Source organism: Nerophis ophidion, linkage group LG04, assembly GCF_033978795.1.
Source record: "Nerophis ophidion isolate RoL-2023_Sa linkage group LG04, RoL_Noph_v1.0, whole genome shotgun sequence".
NCBI classification, from domain to species: Eukaryota; Metazoa; Chordata; class Actinopteri; order Syngnathiformes; family Syngnathidae; genus Nerophis; species Nerophis ophidion.
This window is the reverse complement of record NC_084614.1, coordinates 42417985-42445665: the sequence shown is the minus strand read 5'-3', so window position 1 is coordinate 42445665 and position 27681 is coordinate 42417985. Positions and strand designations below refer to the sequence as shown.

The 27681-nt window shown below is 40.2% G+C and overlaps 1 protein-coding gene across 3 annotated transcripts in view; it reads right to left on the bottom strand.

Annotated features, from left to right (window-relative positions):
- The window catches only part of LOC133551415 (protein turtle homolog B-like), a 268622-nt gene that overhangs the window by 62457 nt on the left and 178484 nt on the right, over positions 1–27681 (bottom strand). For 2 of the 3 annotated variants that reach the window (XM_061898087.1, XM_061898089.1), the window contains exons 8-12: positions 24748–24890; positions 21935–22075; positions 17104–17220; positions 11574–11724; positions 8761–8884 (exon numbers count right to left, since the gene is read on the bottom strand). In XM_061898087.1, coding sequence (XP_061754071.1) covers positions 8761–8884; positions 11574–11724; positions 17104–17220; positions 21935–22075; positions 24748–24890 — 676 coding nt within the window. The remainder of the gene's footprint in view (positions 1–8760; positions 8885–11573; positions 11725–17103; positions 17221–21934; positions 22076–24747; positions 24891–27681) is intronic. The other variant, XM_061898088.1, reaches the window with a different exon arrangement.

Genomic DNA, 27681 nt, shown 5'->3' with positions numbered 1-27681 from the left:
ACTTTTTTTTACTATCTATTGCATTGGTAATTTCTTCTGTGATTTCAATTAAAGCCATTTAAGTTGAAACATTAGCTCTGTATCCATATTGGTTCTCTTCGAGTATTCTATTTTTATTTATGAAACTCTCTAATCTGTTATTGAACAGTTTTTTGATGATTTTAGAAAATTGTGGAAGTAAAGAAACAGGTCTATAATTTGTAAATAGATGTTTATCTCCAGTCTTATAAATTGGTGCAACTTTAGCTATTTTCATTTTGTTTGGAAATGTACCTGTTGAAATGATAGGTTACTAATATACATTAATGGTCCTGAGATCTCATCAATAACCTTTTTTATCGTATCCATATCAATTTCGTTACAATCAGTTGAAGTCTTTGATTTAAATTTTTTCACAATTTTAACTATTTCCTCCTGTGTCACATTACTGAGGAACATGGAGTTGGGATTTCGCTCTTTGGTATCATAATAGTACTCAATTGAAACTGGGTCTGGAATCCTTTCTTCCAATTTTGGGCCAATATTTACAAAGTAGTTATTAAAGCTTTCAACTACTTCCTTTATGTTGTCATTATGTTTATTTCCGTCTAAGAAGTATTGGGGGGTAATCCCTCTTAGTGCCCTCCTCTCTGAGCTGCCACCTTATCGTGGTAGAGGAGTTTGCGTGTCCAAATGATCCTAAGAGCTATGTTGTCCGGGGGCTTTATGCCCCCTGGTAGGGTCTCCCAAGGCAAACAGGTTCTAGGTGAGGGATCAGACAAAGAGCAGCTCGAAGACCTCTATGAAGAAGATAAAACATGCACCCAGATTTCCCTCGCCCGGACGCGGGTCACCGGGGCCCCCCTCTGGAGCCAGGCCCGGAGGTGGGGCACGATGGCGAGCGCCTGGTGGCCGGGCCTGTTCCCATGGGGCCCGGCCGGGCAAAGCCCGAAGAGGCAACATGGGTCACCCCTCCAATGGGCTCACCACCCATAGCAGGGGCCATAGAGGTCGGGTGCAATGTGAGCTGGGCGGCAGCCGAAGGCAGGGCACTTGGCGGTCCGATCCTCAGCTACAGAAGCTAGCTCTTGGGACGTGGAACGTCACCTCACTGGGGGGGAAAGAGCCTGAGCTAGTGCGCGAAGTGGAGAAGTTCCGGCTGGATATAGTCGGACTCACTTCGACGCACAGCAAGGGCTCTGGAACCACTTCTCTCGAGAGGGACTGGACCCTCTTCCACTCTGGCGTTGCCGACAGCGAGAGGCGATGGGCTGGGGTGGCAATTCTGGTTTCCCCCCGGCTTAAAGCCTGCACGTTGGAGTTCAACCCAGTGGACGAAAGGGTAGCCTCCCTCCGCCTTCGGGTGGGGGGACGGGTCCTGACTGTTGTTTGTGATTACGCACCAAACAGCAGTTCAGAATACCCACCCTTTTTGGGTACACTCGAGGGAGTACTGGAAAGTGCTCCCCCGGGTGATTCCCTTGTCCTACTGGGGGACTTCAACGCTCATGTTGGCAACGACAATGAAACCTGGAGAGGCGTGATTGGGAAGAATGGCCGCCCGGACCTGAACCCGAGTGGTGTTTTCTTATTGGACTTTTGTGCTCGTCACAATTTGTCCATTACAAACACCATGTTCAAACATAAGGGTGTCCATATGTGCACTTGGCACCAGGACACCCTAGGCCGCAGTTCCATGATCGACTTTGTAGTTGTGTCATCGGATTTGCGGCCTTACGTTTTGGACACTCGGGTGAAGAGAGGGGCAGAGCTTTCTACCGATCACCACCTGGTGGTGAGTTGGCTGCGATGGTGGGGGAGGATGCCGGACCGACCTGGTAGGCCCAAATGCATTGTGAGGGTCTGCTGGAAACGTCTGGCAGAATCTCCTGTCAGAGAAAGTTTCAATTCCCACCTCCGGAAGAACTTCGAACATGTCACGAGGGAGGTGCTGGACATTGAGTCCGAGTGGACCATGTTCCGCACCTCTATTGTCGAGGCGGCTGATAGGAGCTGTGGCCGCAAGGTAGTTGGTGCCTGTCGGGGCGGCAATCCTAAAACCCCTTGGTGGACACCAGCGGTGAGGAATGCCGTCAAGCTGAAGAAGGAGTCCTATCGGGTCCTTTTGGCTCATAGGACTCCGGAGGCAGTGGACAGGTACCGACAGGCCAAGCGGTGCGCGGCTTCAGCGGTCGCTGAGACAAAAACTCGGACATGGGAGGAGTTCGGGGAAGCCATGGAAAACGACTTCCGGACGGCTTCGAAGCGATTCTGGACCACCGTCCGTCCGCCGCCTAAGGAAGGGGAAGCAGTGCACTATCAACACCGTGTATGGTGCGAATGGTGTTCTGCTGACCTCAACTGCGGATGTTGTGGATAGGTGGAAGGAATACTTCGAAGACCTCCTCAATCCCACCAACACGTCTTCCTATGAGGAAGCTGTGCCTGGGGAATCTGTGGTGGACTCTCCTATTTCTGGGGCTGAGGTCGCTGAGGTAGTTAAAAAGCTCCTCGGTGGCAAGGGTGGACGAGACCCGCCCGGAGTTCCTTAAGGCTCTGGATGCTGTGGGGCTGTCTTGGTTGACAAGACTCTGCTGCATCGCGTGGACATCGGGGGCGGTACCTCTGGATTGGCAGACCGGGGTGGTGGTCCCTCTCTTTAAGAAGGGGGACCGGAGGGTGTGTTCCAACTATCGTGGGATCACACTCCTCAGCCTTCCCGGTAAGGTTTATTCAGGTGTACTGGAGAGGAGGCTACGCCGGATAGTCGAACCTCGGATTCAGGAGGAACAGTGTGGTTTTCGTTCTGGTCGTGGAACTCTGGACCAGCTCTATACTCTCGGCAGGGTTCTTGAGGGTGCATGGGAGTTTGCCCAACCAGTCTACATATGCTTTGTGGACTTGGAGAAGGCATTCGACCGTGTCCCTCGGGAAGTCCTGTGGGGAGTGCTCAGAGAGTATGGAGTATCGGACTGTCTTATTGTGGCGGTCCGCTCCCTGTACGATCAGTGCCTGAGCTTGGTCCGCATTGCCGGCAGTAAGTCGAACACATTTCCAGTGAGGGTTGGACTCCGCCAAGGCTGTCCTTTGTCACCGATTCTGTTCATAACTTTTATGGACAGAATTTCTAGGCGCAGTCAAGGCGTTGAGGGGTTCCGGTTTGGTGACCGCAGGATTAGGTCTCTGCTTTTTGCAGATGATGTGGTCCTGATGGCTTCATCTGACCGGGATCTTCAGCTCTCACTGGATCGGTTTGCAGCCGAGTGTGAAGCGACCAGAATGAGAATCAGCACCTCCAAGTCCGAGTCCATGGTTCTCGCCCAGAAAAGGGTGGAATGCCGTCTCCGGGTTGAGGAGGAGACCCTGCCCCAAGTGGAGGAGTTTAAGTACCTAGGAGTCTTGTTCACCAGTGAGGGAAGAGTGGATCATGAGATCGACAGGCAGATCGGTGCGGCATCTTCAGTAATGCGGATGTTGTACCGATCCGTTGTGGTGAAGAAGGAGCTGAGCCGGAAGGCAAAGCTCTCAATTTACCGGTCGATCTACGTTCCCATCCTCACCTATGGTCATGAGCTTTGGGTCATGACCGAAAGGATAAGATCACGGGTACAAGCGGCCGAAATGAGTTTCCTCCGCCGTGCGGCGGGGCTCTCCCTTAGAGATAGGGTGAGAAGCTCTGCCATCCGGGAGGAGCTCAAAGTAAAGCCGCTGCTCCTCCACATCGAGAGGAGCCAGATGAGGTGCTTCAGGCATCTGGTCAGGATGCCACCCGAACGCCTCCCTAGGGAGGTGTTTAGGGCACGTCCAACCGGTAGGAGGCCACGGGGAAGACCCAGGACCCGTTGGGAAGACTATGTCTCCCGGCTGGCCTGGGAACGCCTTGGGATCCCCCGGGAAGAGCTAGACGAAGTGGCTGGGGAAAGGGAAGTCTGGGTTTCCCTGCTTAGGCTGTTGCCCCCGCGACCCGACCTCAGATAAGCGGAAGAAGATGGATAGATGGCATGTTGCTCTCATATTATTTTTGTTCCTGTCCAATAATTCACTGTAATATTCTTTTCTACATGATCGTAGTATGTTTGTTAACTTGTTTTTATACTTTTTGTACTTAACTTCTGCCTCTGTAGTTCTTTGTACTATAAATTTTCTATATAGTGTATTCTTCTTCTTACAAGCATTATTTAATCCTTTTATCATCCATGGTTGATTATTCTTTCTCTGGTTATGACTGAGTTGTTTCCATGGGCAATGTTTGTCATTAAGTATTATGAACTTGTTTAAGAAATGTTCATATGCTTCATCAACCTCATTTTCATTGTATACATTGTCCCAATCTTGCTTTTGTAGCTCCATTTTGAAATCAATCATCCTCTTCTCTGTGCACAGTCTTTGAAATGTCCTTTTGTCTTCCATGTTCTTTTTGCAGTTTCCATCATATATTGTAAAAACTGGCAGATGATCACTAACGTTGGTTATTAGTAAACCACTTGTAGTGTTATTATCAAAATCATTAGTAAAAATATTATCAATAAGCGTAGCACAGTGTCCTGTGATTCTGGTTGGCTTTGTGATTTTAGGATATAAACTGATGCTGTACATTGTATCAATGAAGTCATCAATAAACTTTTGTTTGTTAGGGTTCAATAAGTCAATATTAAAGTCACCGCATAAGAAAATTATTTTTTTACCATTGTCCATGTAAGTTGCCTTGATCCATTCTTCAAATGTTTCTATACTTGACTTAGGTGATCGGTATATACAACTGATGAGTATGTTTTTGCTATTTTCCTGACATATTTCAATGGCAATACATTCTAAGATATTATCTATAGCAAATGACATGTTTTTTACCACTTTGTAGTTCAGGTTCTTCATGACATACACAGCTACTCCTCCTCCATTTTTGTTGGTTCCGTTAATATAGTTTAGTTCATATCCTTCCAGATCTAAATCTATTCCTTTTTTATCATCAATCCATGTTTCTGTGACGGCGATCACTTTGAAGGGTTCGTTGATGTGTTCCAAAAAGTTCTTAATATTGTGGTAGTTTGCATACAAGCTTCTGCTATTAAAATGAATAATTGACAATTTGTTGTCACTTTTAATGATGCTATTGTATTGCTCATCTGTGTAATAAAAACAATTATTACTAATGTGGGCAAAAAAAATTGTATCTGGATCTATATCGTTTTACAAATCCTGGTTTTTGTGCTCTTTGTTGCAGAAGTTTTGTAGTTCCATATTTCCTTGCTCAACAATCTTTGATGTCGTTTCAATAATCTCTAGTGTAGATGAATGCAGTCCTGAATCTAGGTCTTCTTTTTTAGTCGTCCCTTGCAGCGTAGTAGTGTTGATGTTGAGTTTAGGTGCTTGTTTTCTGTCAGAGTCCATTATCATCGTTGTTGTGGAAGCTGTGTAAACTTAAAATTTGTCCAGGTCTTTGATGTCATTGACAACAATTACTCTTGCTTCTGGACCTCCATTCAGCTTGATGTAGATTTTACAGTTGGCGCTCCAAGTTCCCTGGATTTTTCCCTGCTTTCTCAAGTCGCGTGCTTTCTTGGCGATTCCAGCATCACGTTTAGTGAGATGCTCATTCATGTACACATTTGTTCCCTTCAGCTTCTTTCCCTGTCTCAGCAATGCCATTTTAGATTTTCTGTTTACGAATTTCACGAGCACAATTGGAGTGGCGTTGTTGTCTCTTCTGTTCAGTGGGATGCATGTTTTGATGGTATTAATGTCGATTTCAATTTCCTTTGATTGCAGAAAGTTGACCAGTTGCTGTTCTGCCGAGACAAGATCCATTTCATCTGGTTCACCTACATTATTCACAGCCTTCGCATAGGATCTTGGTTTAATTCGATGCCCTGTCACGATGATATCATTCATTCGTTTATCCTGCTCCATTTCATCTATGATATTCCACAGCATGTAGTTGTCTTCTTGAAGGGTCTTCATTTGTTGGCGCATATCTTCTGGAAAGGTCTTCAATTGTTGGCACATATCAGAGACTTCATTTTTTCTGGTGATGATTTGAGTTTGCAGACTTTCAATATTTTGCTGCAGACTTTTCACATCTTGTTTGTGTTCTTCCATTGCTTTTTTCAGCTCTTTTTTTATTTATTTAATTTCTTCTTTCATTTCTATCCAACCTTCTTTTAATTCATGGAGTATTTTTAGTAGTGCTCCTTGTTCCCCATCATGTCCTGTGTCCAGTCTCAAATCTTGGTCCCAGTTGTGTCCTGTGTTGGCTGACACCGAAGATTTCGGGCTTTCCGTCTTCTCTTTAGCTTTTGGCATAGCGGCAGATCGATGTCGTCAGTGCCTCTTGTGTCTTAAACGGCAGTTACTTTAGCAACTTGCAGCACGTTTAACTTGGTTGTTCCGACAATGCGTACCTTGTGTTGTTCAGAGATCAATTCGAGGTGTTAGTCTGTCAACTAATAACACTCTGCGACGTTGGAAGCATTTTAAAACAGCTGTAAACTCGCCTTTGTTTTTGGTTGCTAGGCAACCGCTTTGAGTTGCGGTAAGGCGCCAATGGCTTGAGGCAAACGTCTCATCCAACTTGCCTTATTTCAGCGTATCAGTGCCTCACAACTGACCAAAATGAGGTCAAGGATGCCAGGTGACTCTCCTATGGCTGTGATCGCAAATCAGTGGTCAAAATCTTCAGAATAAACAAAAACTCTGGTAGCAAAAGCGGAGCCTTTTTCTTTTGCATCCTTTCTCATGAACAGGTTTAACCCTTAAAACACTTTTTAATCATATTTATTTTATATTGTTTTTATATTGGTTTTACATGTATTTATTTTTATTTTTTTGTTTTCATTCAGTCATTGGTGGAGCTCAGGATAATATTTGAATGTTGTTTTTAATATTGTTGTGCAGCACTTTGGAAACATTTTGTTGTTTAAATGTGCTGTATAAATAAAGTGGATTGGATTGGATTGGGTGATATATCGAATATACTCAATATATCGCAGGTTTTTCTCCGTGCGATATAGAAAATGACTATATTGTGAGTATTCAAGTATACGTTGTCACGCAGTTGCTTTCAGCCGCGGGCATTACAGGCTTTTCTCACTCTTTCTTTTCTCTCCTCACAGAGAGATAAAACAAGCGCATCTTCTTACATACGTCACATACTGTCGCGCGTGCAACGTCATACGCTGTTGTGGAGCAAAGAGGTAGCAGCATGGGTAAAGTTAGCTGTGGCAGGTGGTGCTAGCGTAGTGGTAATACGAGAGAAAGAAAGATGCCAATCTGGTAACAAATGGAAGAAGAATTAATTCCCAAGAAAAAAAGCACAAGGTCCATCGTCTGGCGGTCGTTTGGCTTCAAGCGGAAAGATGTTTAACAGACAACCGTAATATGTAAAGTATCCAGCAAAACTGTTGCTACAAAAAGTAGCAGCACTACTAATTTGTAGCATTATTTGAAAAGTCACCCGCTAGAGAATGATGAGTGCTTGAAACTCCGCATGTCAACATCTCCGTTCGGTGCCACACCAACAAAATGCCAAAGCAACCAACTCCAGATCAACACTGTATGAAAAAAATAGTCAACAACAGAAGGAGATAACGTCAGCAGTGACCTACCACATAGCAAAGGACATAACTATTAGATGTCCTATTATACAGCTAATTTTTATTTGACAACTATTGAAATATCTTGTGTGACATCATGCACAAAAGTGCACTTCTTTTGTTTTAAACTATTGTAGTGGCGTTCTGTACAAAAAGTGCACTTTAATTTAGTGTTGTTTTGATATGTCATCTTAGTGACATCATGCACAAAAGTGCACTCATAGCTTATTTTAAAATGTCTCTGACAATCTTGCACTTTCTGTTTTGAAATCACATGAATGTTTGTGCCACTGCTTAATAACTGTTTAATAAATACAGTTTTGGTAAATTGACTTAGTTGTGATTTTCTTCTCTGCATTAAAGATTAGAATGAGTATAGACTAATGCAGTGTGAAGAAGAATGTTTTAATGTAGACACATAGAATCTTCATACTGCTGTGATTATATGTATCAAGTGTTATTTCAAGGATAAGGCAAAATATTGAAATATATATTGTGTATCGTGACATGGCCTAAAAATATTGAAATATTAATAAAAGGCCATATCGCCCAGCCCCACTTTGTTCATACAATTAATCATGCTTTTCAACTTCTGGTGTCTTCCGACAAAGAAAAAAAGTTGAACATTTTTATTAATATCGATTATTGGTCTATCGCGATATATATGGATATCGTTTTATCGCCCAGCCCTAGCTTATTTTATCCAGGTGTCCTACAAAGCGACATTGTTTTTGACAACTTCCCAGAAATGTAATTGTAACTTAATTGTTGTACATCATATTCCATGTTTTGTTGCGTTTGTACTATTGGCGTTTAAAGCTTACGGTCACCAAAGTTTGTTTTTAACTGGATCAAACATGGCAAGCAAGAAATCTGTGCATTTTACTATTCAACCTATTGCATTTTGGAATGAAATTCAATAAGGCACAGTTTGGTAATGAATCATCAAAATACAGAACTCAGAGGCTATATTTTAAGTCAGGGAAAGCAAAGCAGTAGCAGCAGAAGCAGCAGCAGCAGCAGCAGGAAAAAGTCAAGACTTTTCAGGGTGAAAATTGCAACTCAGGAAAAAATTATAGAGGCTGATAAAGTGATAACTGTAACGGATCCTAAAACACATTCTTTAGGAAATGAGGGATTAACACAATAGAAGATGAGAAAGCAGGAAGCAAAGCAGGCTGGGATGACTCACACATGGCCGTACCAGACTGAGCATGTCTGCTGGAAGCCTCCGTCGTAGCCCACCTCCCAGGACACGTTGGCCCAGGTGGATGATGCCACCACTTGGACGCTGGTGGGGGAGTGCGGGCTTGTGCCTGCAGGAGAAATGTCTTGTTAAAAGGGTGTAGTAGTCTCGTCATCTCCTCACAGTGGTGTTAATTATTTTAGTTTTATAATGCATGGTGTGATTGTATGTGAGCAATATGTACTAACAATGACTCAGTTTTATAATGCATTTTACTTTTGTTGCTCCACGTAAAAAGGGAACTGTTAAAGTGGCTACGAGTCGCGGCATCTCTTTTATATCCTTTGTTGTGTTCTTTAATGTTCCTCTCTTGTTTGCAAGTGTTTTTTACCTTTTGGACTATCAAAAACAAAATCAATTGGGACATATTGCCATATATATTTTTTCCAGTGAGTGACAAATAAAAATCTATCCTATACCATACAGACTGTAAAAACATCACTCCAGAGCAATACAGATTATTTAAGTGGTAATTATGTGTTATGGAAAGCCATTCCATATTTTAGAAGAGAAACTATCTTCAAGATAATTCCATAATTGAAGGTAATTTGTCAAAAAATCAAACCGCAAGTCTCAACTAGGGCAAACTGAATAATGTGATTGGGTAGTCTCTCCAACTGTGGTGAACAACTTTGACCTATTTGGCCACATTTCTTTTTTTTTTTAAAACAGTGATAAACAGGCCAAACCACACAAAAACTAGCTCAAAAGCATTAAGTATAACATATACATAATTTGTTGAGAGAATAAAACTTATTGCTGTGTTGTAATATTTGTTAGGTTAGTGTTCTCAAAGAACCTCCTGTCAATTTTGCAAGTCCAATTTGACTAAAGAAGGGATTGCAATATTTGTGACATATCTGACCTGCAGAAAAAATGGAAAGTATTCTGCCAACTGTCGTTAAGCTTCACCAAAAAAAAGAACTAAAGTTAATCTTCATCAAAGGGTTTTGATTAGCACGGTCAAACAATTAAAAATACCTCATCGCAACGAATTTCATTTTGTTCACAATCAACTCAAAATAAATGACGATTAATTCCGAACAGAAATGTTTGATCTCAAATAAGTGTACCATTTAAAATATACACCCTACATGGGACTGGAAAATGTCAAAACAGATTTTATGGTTGCTACATTTCTTAAATGGGGCAGTAAACTCATAAGCCTTTGAAAACATTGCTTCTGTAGTAAAACTCTGAACTGTAACTTGTATAAATTACGACTAAATAGTACTGTCTTGGATTTTAGATACACAGTAAATCTGTGTTTGTTTTTTTGTTATTGTCGCATTAATCTGTAGATTCAATAATAGTTAATAGCAGTAGCTAGCTTTTGCCAAATCACTATCATAAGCCAACAAAGATGACAGTTTTACCCTCGTCTATGATTTGTTAACAGTGAAACCATATAACTGTTAAAAGGCTTTGCACCCTTCCTTATCCGGTCGTGGCGCGCCAATGAAATACATAATGAACATTTTTGCACACTTTTTTGCCGTATTGGATGATATAGTAGCACAGGGGCCTTCAGCACAGCTTAGAGCAGTGGTTCTCAAATGGGGGTACTTGAAGGTATGCCAAGGGGTACGTGAGATTTTTTGAAAATATTCTAAAAATAGCAACAATTCAAAAAATCCTTTATAAATATATTTATTGAATAATACTTCAACAAAATATGAATGTAAGTTCATAAACTGTGAAAAGAATTGCAACAATGCAATATTCAGTGTTGACATGTTCCATAAATATTGATGTTAAAGATTTCTTTTTTTGTGAAGAAATGTTTAGAATCAAGTTCATGAATCCAGATGGATCTCTATTACAATCCCCAAAGAGGACACTTTAAGTTGATGATTACTTCTATGTGTAAAAATGTTTATTTATAATTGAATCACTGGTTTATTTTTCAATACGTTTTTAGTTATTTTTATATATATTTTTTTCCCAAATCGTTCAAGAAAGACCACTAAAAATTAACAATATTTTGCACTGTTATACAATTCAATAAATCAGAAACTGACGACATAGTGCTGTATTTTACTTCTTTATCTCTTTTTTTCAACCAAATACGCTTTGCTCTGAATTGGGGGTACTTGAATTAAAAACAATTTCACAGGGGATACATCACTGAAAAAAGGTTGAGAACCACTGGCTTAGAGCACACACACCAGTGCCGAAGTGCAGTCAACAATTACATGTGTTGTGTCTTTTAATGTGTTTTATTATCATACAACCTAATTAATGGCAAAAATTGCATAGCGTTGCTAACACTGGCTAGTAACAAATAGTTTCAGTTGAGATTGCATGTTTCATATGTTTTTACTTCTGGCTATATCGATGTTGTACTTTAGTGGCCAATTGTTCTTCAACTGCTTGTGTGTGTTACACTGGGGCATGTCTTGCACATTCCAAGACAAAAGGGGATGGGATAAAATGCCTACAACACCCAGGAAAGTTAGCCCCCTCTAGGCAGCTGCGTAAATGTTGCCAACAGTCACTATAAGATGTTGAATGTTGTCAATGTTGTCGTGCCCCCTGCAGGTTCTTAAACAGTGTATTATTCTATATGAGCTTTTTCAGTGAAATGTTAGTTGTTTATGTAGTTCTAAATGCTGCATCCATCGTAATTGCATAATTGCATAACTGCAGAATACGACCATTATTAGCGGCTGAAGAGCACACGGTTTTGGTTTGTGGGTTGTGTGGCCTTTGCTTTTTTGTGCATTATTTGTATTTGTGTCGTGATGCAATCACATTACCTATGACTTGGACATGCGTGCTGGCAGTGACACTCGTTGCAACGTTGGTGGCAACACATTCCCATTCTCCATGGTCCTCCTTTGTCAGTGACTTGAACTGTAAGCTGCCTCGAGGCAGAACATTGTGCTTGCTTTTACTGGACTTTCCCACCTGTATGTCACCCAAACACGGGACAGATAAATCCTATTAGGCCATGTCCACAAGAAAATGGATATTTAGAAAGTAAAAAACACACATTTTCCAGAGTGAAGTGATTTATATTTATATCGCGCTTTTTCTCTAGTGACTCAAAGCCATTTACATAGTGAAACCCAATATCTACGTTACATTTAAACCAGTGTGGGTGGCACTGGGAGGAGGTGGGTAAAGTGTCTTGCCCAAGGACACAATGGCAGTGACTGGGATGGCGGTAGAGGGAATCGAACCTGGAACCCTCAAGTTGCTGGCACGGCCGCTTTACCAACCGAGCTACATCGCCAAGTTTTTAAACATCGCTGAGGCAATGTTAAAAAATCTCCTTCTACACTAGTGAAGTTAAAAAAAACCTTGAGGCAGACACTTCACCCTTGTTCCTGATGGGTCGTGGTTAGGGCCTTTAATGGCAATTCCTGCCATCAGTGTGTGAATGTGTGTATAAAACGGGTGAATGTGGAAATAGTGTCAAAGCGCTTTGAGTACTTTGAAGGTAGAAAAGCGCTATACAAGTACAACCCATATATCATTTACATGGACACAACTTACAAGTTAATAACCTAATGTTCTGTTAAATATGTTTGAACAACACAAAAATAATGTTGCACATTTTTCTGACACAAACCAATAAACTCATTTGAAGGCAGAGTGTTTGAAACTCTCCACTCCAGTTTTACTGTTATACATTTTCAAATGATCGTTTTCGTGTGAACGTGGCCTAAAATACAACACAATAATGATGTGAACAAACAATGGAACTTTGAACTTTGAAGGCCCGTGAATCACACACATTTCTAACAAACCATAATGTTCAGAAATACTCTAAAGCAGTTTTCCCCAACCCACAGTCCAGGGACCAGGACCAGTGTGTGACGCATTTGCTACCGGGCCCCACAGAGACATTAAATATACATATATTTTTTTCTCCTACTTAACTTTCGCCAGTTCCACCAGACACAACAATAAGCTTGTTCATAAATGTATTATAAAACTCCTGATAAGAAGTTGCCGTATGCCATATTTGTTACATCTTTGTTACATGGGACAACGCACATTAATAAACATATAAAATGTAAAGATGCCAAATCGTAGCTAAAAGCTAGATTCCATCTGTAGTCTGCGGCAGGTTGATGAAACTAAGACCAGGGAAGATCAGGAATTAGCAGACAATAGTAGTTAAAGTGCATAAGGCAGATGGAAAAGTGCTAAATTGTTTCCAAAAAAAATTTGTGCCGACTAAAGAAGATACACATAGTAAGTTAAAGTGCACATAGTCCTATTACACAAGTAGTTGGTAATAACAAATATATTTACACATGGAAAATTGGACCAAAAAAGCTAATAAAATATGAATACATAACTTTGAGAATGGAAATAGAAATCCATAGAAATATATGGGAGCTTTGAGCTTTATTATATATCCATGCTCTTCTCCTTGAATGTGATAGTGAGTAAAAAACAAAAATCTATGCAGAGTTTTTTTGCAAAAGGAAAAAGGCCAGGTGGTCCCACTAATTGAACGTTATGGTGAGTTTTTTTGTGTATTCATTTTTCATACACTTATTTGCTATATTTTTTATCTGCCACCCGTGGAAGGCCAGTCCGTGAAAATAATGCCTACATTAAACCGGTCTCTGGAGCAAAAAAGGTTGGGGGCCCCTGCTCTAAAGCACTGTTTAATCGTCATGACTAGGGTAAGAGTGCAAGAGCATGCTATTATTACTACTTCGGTTTTATGAGCACAACCTATTTATTTTTGGGAACAAAACACAAAACACAAAACTGCTTTTTTTGTATGAACACCTTCAATGATTCTCCAAAAAAACTAAAAGGTAATCAGTATTTTTTTCATTGTCGTGGCCTATAATTCCTGAATTTACCACAGCTTTTTCAGAAAGTTGAGGCAAAAGTTGGGAATTTTTAATATTGTATTTTTGATATTTTCCCAATAACATTGAATCGATTGGGGGTTTCATACTTTTTTTAATCAATGTTTTAAGTGTACCTTGTAACATCAAAAAGCACAGGATAACAACAAAATTTTGAGAAAAAAAAATGTTTTACTTGTTTTGTACCACATACTTTAAAGTGGACACTGAATGGCAGTAAAAAGGCACATACTCATTGGCTGATTACTGTACTTTTTTAATAACAACAATTACAATTATAATTATCGTATTTCCTTCAATTGCTGCCGGGGAGCTAATTGATTTAAAACCTCTTCTCACTCCTGCACTTACCAAAGGCATGCGGTAAAAGTAAGCATGCGCTAATTATTTTAAAACCTCTTCTCACTCCAGCACTTACCAAAGGTATGCAGTAAAAATTTGAGTGTGATGTAAGCTTGGACCTTAAATCCTACTGAATAGCTCTTAATCTTCTTCCCTTTATGCAATTTCAAATTACCGCTATTGAAATCAGCCTCCTCCATTTTGAAAATGACAGGGGAAGTGTCATGAGTTTGACCAGGCGGTAATACTAAGCATGCGCTAATAATTTTGGGAAGCGAGTATGACCCGGCAGTAATTCAAGGCAGGCGCACACTGTATGCCCTGCGGCAATTCAAGGAAATACGATAATTTGTTTTTACAGAAAATAACACCAATTATTGTTCACTCTCTAAACTGTCCTCCAAAAGTTGGATATTATGCTTAAAAGTTAAAGTTAAAGTACCAATGATTGTCACACACACACTAGGTGTGGTGAAAATTGTCCTCTGTATTTGATCCAACCCCTTGGTCACCCCCTGGGAGGTGAGGGGAGCAGTGGGTAGCAGCGGTGCCGCGCCCGGGAATCATTTATGGTGATTTAACCCCCAATTCCAACCCATGATGCTGAGTGCTAAGCAGGGAGGCTATGGGTCCCATTTTTTTGTAGTCTTTGGTATGACTCGGCCAGGTTTTGAACTCACAACCTACCGATCCCAACACATTCAACCTTGTGAAGAGCATGTGATTTGTTGAGTGATTTATAGCGCTAATTTTTGTTGGTAAATGAGAGCTGAGAGATTATCATCATTATTTATGTTAACATCTCTAACATAAATAAATGCTGCCTCTTTGCTGGGAAAGCATTGCAACTGAACATGTTTATATTAGTCTTACCCTGGATAAATAAAGGTTAAATAAATACATATAAACTAGGAAGTGAGGACGCCATTGTGTGTTAAATCAGGGCTGGGTGATAAAACGATATTGATATAAATTTATATCACGATAGTCAGGTAATCAATATCAAAAAAATTGTTTTTTCTTCTTCGTCGAAAGAACCGGAAGTTGCGAAGCAAGGTTGTTTACATGAACTACGACATTTACTGTCTGGTAACCAAGCAACGCAGGAAGTGATCACCTGTCAGTGGGAGTGACACTTTAACAGCCAATAAGGTAACAATATCAGCTATCATTCGGTTGATTCTTTGCATGGTGCGAGAAGAGAAACTAAAAATGAGCGCTACAGTGACCAAAAAAATTGTGGATAAAACAGGAAAAGTTATATGGTCGGTAAGGTAGTTTTTGGGGGGACTGTCAGACGGATGTGGTCTGTAAGTTAGGCAAGGAGCTCGTCCCCACCAAGACCAGTAATACCACGCCACATTAGCTCCACCCACCCTTGACCACAAAACCTAGAGGAAAAAAGTCTTACTCTGGTTACTGTATGTTTACATTTCACACTTTGCACTATTTTGTTAAATTTAACTTGAAGAAGTTACTGTTAAGTGTTTTAAGACTATGTTTACACTGCACTTTCATTGGATTTTTTAAATAACATAATTATTCCAGCTGACTGCCTACACTGCAAGTAAAATTTTGTATTCATCAGACTCTAGTACAGGGGTAGGAAACCTATGGCTCTAGAGCCAGATGTGGCTTTTTTGATGACGGCATCTGGCTCTCAGATAAATCTTAGCTAACATTGCTTAACACGATAAATAATGATTAATTCCGCTGGTAATCACAGTGTTAAAAATAACGTTCAAAATATAAAAAATTCTCATGCATTTGAATCCATCCATCCGTTTTCTACAGCACCTGTTCAAGAAATAACAATGTTATTAAAAAGAATAAGAGACTTATTATACTCTAAAAATGTTGGTCTTACTTAAAAAAATGCACATATTTTGTTGTATTCAGTGTTAAAAAAATATTATATGGCTCTCACGGAAATACATTTTAAAATATTTGGCTTTCATGGCTCTCTCAGCCAAAAATGTTCCCGACTCCTACTCTAGTATATGCAGAGGCCCCAATGTGGCTCCAACGTCACTTGCATGTGCAGTAAAGTAAAACAAAGGAAGTTGACCGGACTCCGTAAATGAACAAGGAAATCGCTACTATTACAAAATAAAATAAGTCGCCACGCCTTAAAAATTTGTGTTTTGTTGGGTTTTTTTTCAAATGTGAAAATACATTAAAGTAATATAAAGTATGAATGGATATATAAAGTGTAATATAGAGAATAAGCGGTAGAAATGGATGGATGGATATACAGCACCGTATTTTTCGGACTATAAGTCGCAGTTTTTTCATAGCTATACTCAGGAGCGACTTATGTGTGAAATTATTAACACATTACAATAAAATATCAAATAATAGTATTTAGCTCATTACCGTAAGAGACTAGACGTATAAGATGTCATGGGATTTAGCGATTAGGAGTGACAGATTGTTTGGTAAACGTATAGCATGTTCTATATGTTATAGTTATTTGAATGACTCTTACCATAATATGTTACGTTAACATACCAGGCACCTTCTCAGTTGGTTATTTATGCGTCATATAACGTACACTTATTCAGCCTGTTCACTATTCTTTATTTATTTTAAATTGCCTTTCAAATGTCTATTCTTGGTGTTGGATTTTATCAAATAAATTTCCCCAGAAAATGAGACTTATACTCCAGTGCGACTTATATGTTTTTTTCCTTCTTTATTATGCATTTTCGGCAGGTGCAACTTATACTACGGAGGGACTTATACTCCGAAAAATACGGTAGTAACGTAATAGTTTGCAAGGTTTATTTTTATAAAAGTGCGTCAATGCAGACACGTTTGGACAGTGTAAAAATGTATTTTAGTCAATGAAAGTTCCTAATTAGGTGAGTTGCAGCCTTAATAGTTCCATATTTTGTGACACTTCAGCTCAGTGAGCATCTAGGTTATGAACCTGCCAGATCTCAAACTTAAACACAATTTGCCTAAATACTATCGTTTGATGTCATCCATTTCCACATAATATGTCGTTGTTTCCTCTCAATATAACATATATCCTTGGATGAATTTAATATTTTCTTGTCTTCCAGTATATGATCACATACATGCGTACATCATAGCATCATACCTTCCTCCATGTTATATTAGGGAATGGGTCACCCTCTGCCTCACATGGGATAACAAGTTCTCTCCCAGCCTCCTGTCTGTACTCCCCTCCAGGGACCACTGAGAATTTGGGTGGGTCCTGTCGGGGTTGGAAGTCAGCATAGGTAAGGATGAAGTGTTCTTATACATTTACTAATTAGAGTGTTCTCCAGTTGTTTCCATGTTTGAAGTAAATGTTGACCAGTGACCTGCTGTAACCATTTTACACCATCATCATCATCATTATTTATTTGTATTCCTTTCATGAAAATGCATATATACAGCCCACTGTTGCGGCACACGCACAGTCTGCGTTGCCCTCCTTTGCTGGACCACCCGGAGGATCCCCTGACAGCGCGTTCAGACACGCACCTGCTCGCGCTGGGAGCAGCACACCCACGCAGCTACAAGCCTGCAGACGATCAGACAATCTGCAGACCTGTGACTGATGAGGGAGAGCTAAATAAAGGACCAGCGGACCCAAAGATCGGCGCGGGAACTTAGTAGTTTTCATAGTGTATCGTAAGCGACTATTCTTGTTTTTCCTCTCCGGGGCTTGACTTGTCCCCTTGTCTTCTCCCGTGTCCCCACAGTACCCTTCGTCGCCTGGTAAGTGAGCTGTGCGTCTCACTTTTCCCCGGATCTCCTTCTGTCTTCTGACTGCTTCCCTCGTTCCTCGACTCCTCACTCGCCCCTGGACTCTGACGCCTCTCTCTCGCCTCTGATCATCTGCCTGCCCCATGGACTGCCTCGTTCCTTCGCTCTCGCCAACACTTGGTAACACACACTTCAGTTAATCTACACACATAGTAATACACACACGCACTTGGGTTTGACACACTCCATTTCCTTAGTTTATTTAGTAGTATTTTTTGGTATTATTATATATACATTGACTTTATATACAATACATTGTCCTTTCCTTTTCCTCTGCTGTCAGTCTGCCGTCATCTCCCCTTAGTAAACATAACAGTAAGTTCCCGCCAAATTAAATAAAAGGACCTGACGGCACAGTCTTTATTTAGCTCGCCCTCATCAGTCACAGGTGTGCAGATTGTCTGATCGTCCGCAGGCTTGTAGCTGCGTCGGCGTGCTGCTCCCAGCGCAAGCAGGGGCATGTCCGAACGTGCTGTCAGCGGATCCTCCGGGTGGTCCCGCAGAGGAGGGAAACGCAGATTGCGCATGCGCCGCAACATTACCCCCTTAATTGTTTTTTGTTTCTTATACATTTCCATGGTCAGAAAGGAGCAGATGGAAGAATAGTATTCTTATATTTATCTGCCCCCTTTTTTAACACAAGTTATTTTAGATGACTTTATCACTGTTCCCTCCACCAACACCCGAACTCCAAAATATGTTTTCATTTTTGTTTAAGCATTTTCACAATGACACATGCAATCAAAATCAAAAATCAGTTTGACATAATTCCAGTTGTCTCTTTTTGCAACTATTTTTAAATTAAAAAATATTCTTGCAACTATTTGATACTGAAAAATAAATATAAACTCAATAAAAAATAATACATTAAAATTGATCAACAACAATATTAACTCAGGAGCACAATATATACAACACTTATTCTTATAAAACAAAAAATGAATAGATTTGTGTTCATTTTCTTTTTTAAACCAAAATTAGGTCAGGTTTTAATGGATAAAATAAGCGTGTTTTTAGTGTACAGTTTTTTGAAGCATGATATTGCATGTTACTGATAAAGTATGTTCCCTGGGGTCACAGCGCTTCCCCCAGGGGGGCTGGCCCTACTTTTTGAGAAGAACTGGTTTAAATGTAGGTCCAAAAGAGTTTGAACAATGTTAGTTGGCTGAAATGTGGCATTAATAGTTGTGTGTAACGCCAGCTCACTGCTTTCGTCTTATCTACTTGTTAATGTCTGTTTATGTCAAGGTCAAGCATGTTTTAAAGGCCTACTGAAACCCACTACTACCGACCACGCAGTCTGATAGTTTATATATCAATGATGAAATATTAACATTGCTACACATGCCAATACGGCCTTTTTAGTTTTCTAAATTGCAATTTTATATTTCCCGCGAGTTTCTCGTTGAAAACGTCACGGAATGATGACGCATACGCGTGACGTCACGGACTGTCAGGAAATATTGGCGCTTCACCACCCGCGGCTAAAAGTCGTCTGCTTTAACCGCATAATTACACAGTAGTTTGGACATCTGTGTTGCTGAATCTTTTGCAATTTGTTCATTTAATAATGGAGACTATAAAGAACAATGCTGTTCGTGGAAAGCGGTGGATTGCGGCTGTCTTTAGCACCGAGACACAGACGGTGTTTCTTTGTTGTGAAGCTTTAACACAGAGCGGTCAAGCGATCATGTTTTCTCTACGTCAACCAGCATGTTTTTGGATGGGGAAATTGTGATTATATCTTACCGGAGACATCAGTGGATTATTCGTCGTCCTGCAGCAGCTGTCAAAAAAGGGGGCTGTGAGCTTGGCTCCTCGGCTTCTCTCTGAGACACTGCGTGTTCACCGCAGCCATCCGACCTCGAGGTATGTCTTTACTATCTTTAAAATCTCACTAAAACACTATTTGATTAGATTAGATTAGATAGATTAGATAGTACTTTATTTTATATTTATATTATATGGGGCTTCACGGTGGCAGAGGGGTTAGTGCGTCTGCCTCACAATACGAAGGTCCTGCAGTCCTGGGTTCAAATCCAGGCTCGGGATCTTTCTGTGTGGAGTTTGCATGTTCTCCCCGTGAATGCGTGGGTCCTCCCACTTCCAAAGACATGCACCTGGGGATAGGTTGATTGGCAACACTAAATGGTCCCTAGTGTGTGAATGTGAGTGTGAATGTTGTCTGTCTATCTGTGTTGGCCCTGCGATGAGGTGGCGACTTGTCCAGGGTGTACCCTGCCTTCCGCCCGATTGTAGCTGAGATAGGCACCAGCGCCCCCCGCGACCCCGAAAGGGAATAAGCGGTAGAAAATGGATGGATGGATGGATATATTATATATTTATATATATATTATATTACAATATTATATTTATATTAAAACAATAAGCAGATATGGGATATTCCAGAATTATCCTACTAAATGTGTCTAATTACATCTGAAACGCTCACACTGCCGCCGCCCGGAGCCGTCGCTTTTTTTTCCTAGTCTTTCACTATCAATATCCTAATTCACAAATCTTTTATCCTCGCTCAAATTAATGGGGAAATTGTCGCTTTCTCGGTCCGAATTGCTCTTACTGCTGGTGGCTCCCATTAAAAACAATGTGAATATGTGTGGGGCCCTGCAACTCGTGACGTCACGCGCACATACTTCCGGTAAAGGCAGGGCTTTTCTATTAGCGACCAAAAGTTGCGAACTTTATCGTCGATGTTCTCTACTAAATCCTTTCAGCAAAAATGATGACAATATCGCGAAATGATCAAGTATGACACATAGAATGGACCTGCTATTACCGTTTAAATAAGAAAATCTCATTTCAGTAGGCCTTTAAAACATGTAATCCACTTGGGACCAGAGGTGGGTAGTAACGCACTACATTTACTCCGTTACATCTACTTGAGTAACTTTTGGGATAAATTGTACTTCTAAGAGTAGTTTTAATGCAACATACTTTTACTTGAGTATATTTATAGAGAAGAAACGCTACTTTTACTCCGCTCCATTTATCTACATTCAGCTTGCTACTTGCTACAGATTTTTATCGATCTGTTAATGCACGCTTTGTTTATTTTGGTTTATCAGACGGACCTTCAAAGTAGGATCTATCGCATGCCTGCGTTCCACCAATCAAATGTTCACGCTTCAGACAACCAAAAAAACAGTTATGTAATGCGTTGTCATATGTGTCTCCCCAATCAAGTGGACATTTCAGCTTACATGAAGACGACGTCAAATTTAAGGAAGCAAATCGGGGTAAGTAACGTTAATAGATATTTTGGCTGTCACCGTAGGCTGATGTTTGCTTCCCTGCTATGAATCACTGTCAAATGTAAATTGTGTGGGGACATTTATTAACGCACTGTGCCTCATAGACAGACAGACAAAGACACAGACACACACACAGTCGCACACACATACACGCATGCATACAAACACCAATCAGAAGTGCACCTGTGTTCCCACGTGCAGCCCACACCTATCAGAGTGTATGGTTTGCGTAAAGGCTAACTTGTTATTTTCCTTTGTAATCTCTGCCTACTGAGCCTATGGTGCTGTTAAGTTATTGTAGCTCAATTTGCCTTAATTTATTTTATTTTAATGTATTATTATTAAATATATTATATTTTAGTTGCTTAAAAGATATTCCTGGCTCTGAATTGGTCCATTGCTATTTTTATGTTTCTGTGCATTACTTGCTGCCGTCATCATTAAACAAACAGGTTCCTCATCAGTTACTCAGTACTTGAGTAGTTTTTTCACAACATACTTTTTACTTTTACTCAAGTAAATATTTGGGTGACTACTCCTTACTTATCCTTGAGTAATAAAACTCTAACAGTACTCTTATTTGAGTACAATTTCAGGCTACTCTACCCACCTCTGCTTGAGACCTCTTTTGGTATATTTGAGAATGTGTTAAAATGCTGTCCCCCTGTTACAAAAACTGAGAAAAAACGTGGATTTGAATAGGGCTTTTTTTTCTCTATCCTGCAAAAAAGACGTGGTCAGGAAGCATGACGTCATTTCCTGGAGCTCTGAAAAACTCAATCATACATATATACTAAATCATCCTAACCCTGATGGGCTCCATTCACATGGACTTCTGCTAAGAATTCCTTTGTGATGTGTTTAATAGTGAGCTTGCAAACGCACCTTTAGCACCAGGGGAGCGGGCGGGGACCATCCCATGGAACCCAGGGCATTGTAAGGCATACAGGTATAGGTGCCGAGAGAATCCTCTGTCACCTCTGCCACACGGATTTTCCCATCCTCCATTTGGCTCCAACCAGGGTACTGTTAATTGCCATTTGGAAATATAATGAAATATGTTTTCATATACATGTGTAAAACCATAGCAAGCATTAAAAGAAACCAGGAACTGTCTTTTGCAATTATATTGATGTGGGGAAAAAAACGCACCGCTCTCTTCAGCGCATTCTAGCACAGTGGTTCTCAACCATTTTTTAGTGACGTACCCCCTGTGAAAATGTTTTTAATTCAAGTACCCCCTATTCAGAGCAAAGCATTTTTGGTTGAAAAAAAGAGATGAAGTAAAATACAGCACTATGTCATCAGTTTCAGATTTATTGAATTGTATAACAGTGCAAAATATTGCTCATTTGTAGTGGTCTTTCTTGAACTATTTGGAAAAAAAGATATAAATATAACTAAAAACTTGTTGAAAAATAAACAAGTGATTCAATTATAAATAAAGATTTCTACACATAAAAGTAATCATCAAATTAAAGTGCCCTCTTTGTGGATTGTAATAGAGATCCATCTGGATTCATCAACTTAATTCTAAACATTTCTTCACAAAAAAAGAAATCTTTAACATCAATATTTATGGAACATGTCCACAAAAAATCTAGCTGTCAACACTGAATATTCCAGTGTGGTATTTTTTTTTCACAGTTTATGAACTTACATTCATAATTTGTTGAAGTATTATTCAATACATATACTTATAAAGGATTTTTGAATGGTTGCTATTTTTAGAATATTAAAAAAAAATCTCACGTACCCCTTAGCATACATTCAAGTACCCCCGGGGGTACGTGTACCCCCATTTCAGAACCTCTGTTTTAGACAGTAAAAAACTGTTAACATTAACAATGCATGTAACTGAGATTCTACAATTTCACCTGTAACGCGGTCTAAAACCACATCCAAATACCACCAACAACACTTCATTTATGTGTCGTGACCTGCATTTCATGTTATTGTAAGCGCTAACAAAGAGGAACTACTTTTTTGCCGCGCTGACACAGCACCTTGCTCACAGTGCCTCAAGCTACTATCGAGAACCGGGAGGTACGCTTGCAGCTCCTGGAGTTGGTGCTGCTGCTGAGTGGCCTTGAGTTTGGAAAAGTTTGACAATTAAAATGCCCACATAACAGCTAAAACAAATGGACCGACAGAAACAGTGGATAGACTGGCTCATACAAATAGAACGGAGCATACCATGAATTGATTAACGTGGACCCCGACTTAAACAAGTTGAAAAACTCATTCGGGTGTTACCATTTAGTGGTCAATTGTACGGAATATGTACTGAACTGTGCAATCTACCAATAAAAGTTTCAATCAATCAATCAAATAGGACCTGATAACATTGCTAGGAAGACTGGGCAAAATGCAACCTTCCCAGCATTTTTTATCTCAGGAGTAGGGCTGGGCAATATGGACTAAAAACCATATCCTGCCATTTTTAGGCCAAATCGCGATATATGTTGGTATTTTAAACAAAACGTTTAACGAGTGTTTAGTTTAAACTTAACACCGCATTACTGTTACTAGTGTTCTGGAAATGACTTTTAAAAAGTAATTCATTAAAGTTACTTGTAACTTAACCAAAAAAGTAATTTCATGAAAAATGTAATTGGTAATTAATTTGATCGTAAGCATGAGAGCAGCATGTGCATGCGTGTATGTGCCTTTAAAAGGCGGTGTCTGTTGCTAAACGACGTGTGGCATTTGCCAGGGTTTCAGCTGAACTGTATTTCTTAGCAGGTATGGCGGTATTGTCCAAAATGTATATCTCTTTCTAAAATGTACCGGTATTAACTGTAACACCTACTGAAAAGTGAAGATTATGCCGAATTTACCAGCCGCAACGGAGAGCACACGTTTTGTGCTGAAAGATACAACCATCGAATCAGCTGGCATCGCAGTAAGAGTGGACATTGTAAGTCACTATTTTATTTTAAGCATTTGTACGCTCAAAGTATTTTATCAGGTCTGCAATTTGTGACGGAAAACACAGAACGTGCTCCATATCTGTTGTTGCTAAAGGAAGTGGCTGGAAAGAAGTTATGGCAATGCTTAAAATAAATACTGTAAATATTACTTGTTATCATGAATGTGTCTGTTAGTACACTATTGTGGAGGTTGCCCTCCCGTGGGTCCTCCAGACCCCCAAGCACCGACATGAGAGCCCGGTTCAGGGTTACAGCACAGTTTTTTTTTTGTGAATGTCCGCAGGTTGCTTTACAGCAACTGTCTTTTGTCTCTGTCGCAGACTCGCTCTCGCTCCAGCTCCAACCACCTCTCTCCTTCCGGCTGCTGCTTATAGAGGGCGACAGGTGATAAGACGACAAGGCCCACCTGGGCCATCGACGCACCTGTCGCTGACTTCGAGGCCGGTCCTGGCACACCCTGTCCCGCAGCAGGCCCCCAGGCCACGCCCCCCTCCACAACTAGATATATATTTACAGCATGTATATAAAACATTGCAGGAGGTTCTTGGATGCTATTTTAGACGGCTTAATAGGCAGAGTAGGTGTATCCCAATTAGCTGTATTGTTAATTACCTCTTGAGAGCAGTTGTTCACTATTTAGAATGCACAGAAAAGAAAAAAATAAGTTTGTTTTTTCACATAGAGATTGTAGAGGATGGGCAAAATCAAAAGGGCGGTTTTATTTTCAGCAATGCACAGTAGTTACCACAGTGAGGTGGGCTTTACCTTATCTATCCTTAGAGGAAGACCGTCTTTCTTCCACTTGACCAAAGTTACTGGTGGGTTGGCATCGACAGGACACCGGATAAAGCCTGGCAGACCGATGGCCACGTAGATGACGGATGGCATGTTAACAACACGGGCAGGATCTGGTCAAACACAAAAGACAAAAAAAAAATGACTATGGGGATTTTTGGTAAAAATATTAATTCCTGGTGACTCCATGAATATTTAACTGATTTTGACCAAAGAATATTCCACAAAATAGTTAAGTCTAACACAAGCGATGCTGGCAAAAAATGTTCACATGCAAAGGTGACAGATACAGCAACGTAGTGTGCCCATTTGTCAGCAAATTACCACACTATCGCGTCCGTTGGTCTTCAAACCCAAGATGAAGACACAGAAGAGCAGGTAAAAATCTTATTTAAAAAACATGAACAAAGCAAGGATGTGCACAGGAAACGCTAGCACAAAGAAAAAACAACAGAATGCATGGCATTGGGAATCAAGACTACATGGTCACAAACAATGACACACGAGTGTGTGCAGTGCAGACTGGCATATAAAGAAGCCTGATTAGCAAACTGGAACCAGTGTGACCAAATTGTCAATCAGGAACAGGTGAGGTAGACAGCGTTCAGGCAAGACGAGTAGTGGAGGCAACTGAAAATAAGAGTGTGGGAAAGGAAACAATACCATCCATCCATCCATTTTCTACCGCTTGTCCCTTTATGGGGTCGCGGGGTGTTGCTGGAGCCTATCTCAGCTGCACAGGGGCGGAATGCGGCGTACACCCTGGACAAGTCGCCACCTCATCACAGGGCCAACACAGATAGACGGACAACATTCACACACCAGGTCCAATTTAGTGTTGCCAATCAACCTATCCCCAGGTGCATGTTAACACCGTAAAATAAATAAATAAATTCCCAACCTGTCATGACAGACAATACATCCAACATGGGACAACAAGTGTCTTTATTGCATATACCAAATTTATGAATCAGAGAACTACGCATATTGTTTTGGATCCCAACATAACTTAAGGACAGATTATTAGTGAAATTAGTAATAGGCCAATCTAATACAGAGTGCAGTCGTATTGCCGCGAGAAGAAGTGGAAAACAGCTTGTGTCACAACATCATGAATTCAAAAATGAAATTAATATTTACATCAACAAATTAGGCTGAGATAATCTAAGATGGACTGATGCAAAGTGGAAATGTGTTCTGTGGTCTGACGAGTCCACATTTCAAATTGTTTTTGGAAATATTCGACATCGTGTCATCCGGACCGAAGGGGATTCGAATCATCCAGACTGTTATCGACACAAAGTTCAAAAGCCAGCATCTGTGATGGTATGGGGGTGCATTAGTGCCCAAGGCATGGGTAACTTACACATCTGTGAAGGCACCATTAATGCTGAAAGGTACATACAGGTTTTGGAAACACTTGGCCCACGGACCAAAGTTTAGACACCCATGCTGTAGACCATCTCCTAAAACCTCGAAGTGCCCGGATGTTCCTTTAGCTCACGTTATATATAGTCAAAAAGTATCCGACACTTCTCCTTTGTAAAGCAAATGTGTTCAGCAGATATGGGAATCTACATTAACAATGATTTACCTGAGTGGCTGGACAGGAGAGATTTTTAAAAATGATAACAATTTTTGTCTTCCCGCGGGCCAGATTGTGGCCGCTGGCGGGCTGAATCTTGCCCGAGTTTGGTGGGACCCCACACTAGACTGTCTTTAATTGTATCCTGCTTTTGAATGTGTATTTTAATTAATGTGCAGCACTTTGTGAAACTTTTTTATTTTTGTATTATGCAATATGAAAGAGGTTATCTAAATCTATATGATATCAATTGACTTTCACTTACTTTTCACGTCGTTTTAAATCAACAAGTTTCCTTTTTTTTGTATTTAATTCAATTAGTGAGATTTTAAACTGCAGTCTGTTGGAAGAGGTAAATGTTGTACATTATTTTTACATCATAAAACTACTGTAGTTTTTTTTTAATACATTCTATTGTATTGGCTTTCAAACAATATTTGTTGTCCATTTTTTTTAGATTGTGCTGTTTTGGGGGAAAGCACAGATTAAATTGATTTTAATTCATTTCAATGGGCGTCATTGATTTGGGAAAAAAGTGTTTTGAGTCACAAGCTCAGTCATTAGCATCAATTGAGCTTGTAAATTAAGGTTAAGGTTAAGATAGTAGTTTATTTTGAACATGCATACAATTACAGTATGAGTCCTCACGTTTCCAGTTTTTCAAAACTGCATCAGTAGGAAGAAGCTTAATCCACACCTTTTTTTTTCATAGCAATTACTAACACATTTGTTTGTACTCAATCTGTAACACAAAAATTAATGAATAAATAAATGATTAAGTAACTAAATAAATGAGTATGTAAATAAATCTTATTCACATAATAATAATAAATAAAGTTCTTCTCACGCTTGGGTCGCATTTTACTGTGCGGATCGTTCTCCAAAGATGCACCAGGAACTTCGGACGCAAGGTACAGGTAAGGAAATGATTTATTACTCATAAGTCATACAAGATAATAAGTAGACAGAAAAGCATGCTGATTGCACGGGAAGCTATGGCATAGAAAACATGAGCAAAGAAGCAAGGAATCTTCCGACGTAACTGTTGCTTAAAGCAAACAAGACAGCCAGATTGTGTGTGGCGAAAAACAGGATTAAGTAGCTCTTGGATTAGTGCTCAGGAGCAGGTGAGCATTCCGAGCACTAATTAGAGGCAGGTGAAACTAATCAGCACTCATGAAAACTAAAACACAAACCCAGGGGTGCTGAAACAGAGTCATAAACTAAACAAAACATCATCCGGGCAACGGATCATGACAGTTCTCATCAATAAATAGTTAAGTAAGTTTAGATTCACATAAAGAGATGAATAACATTTT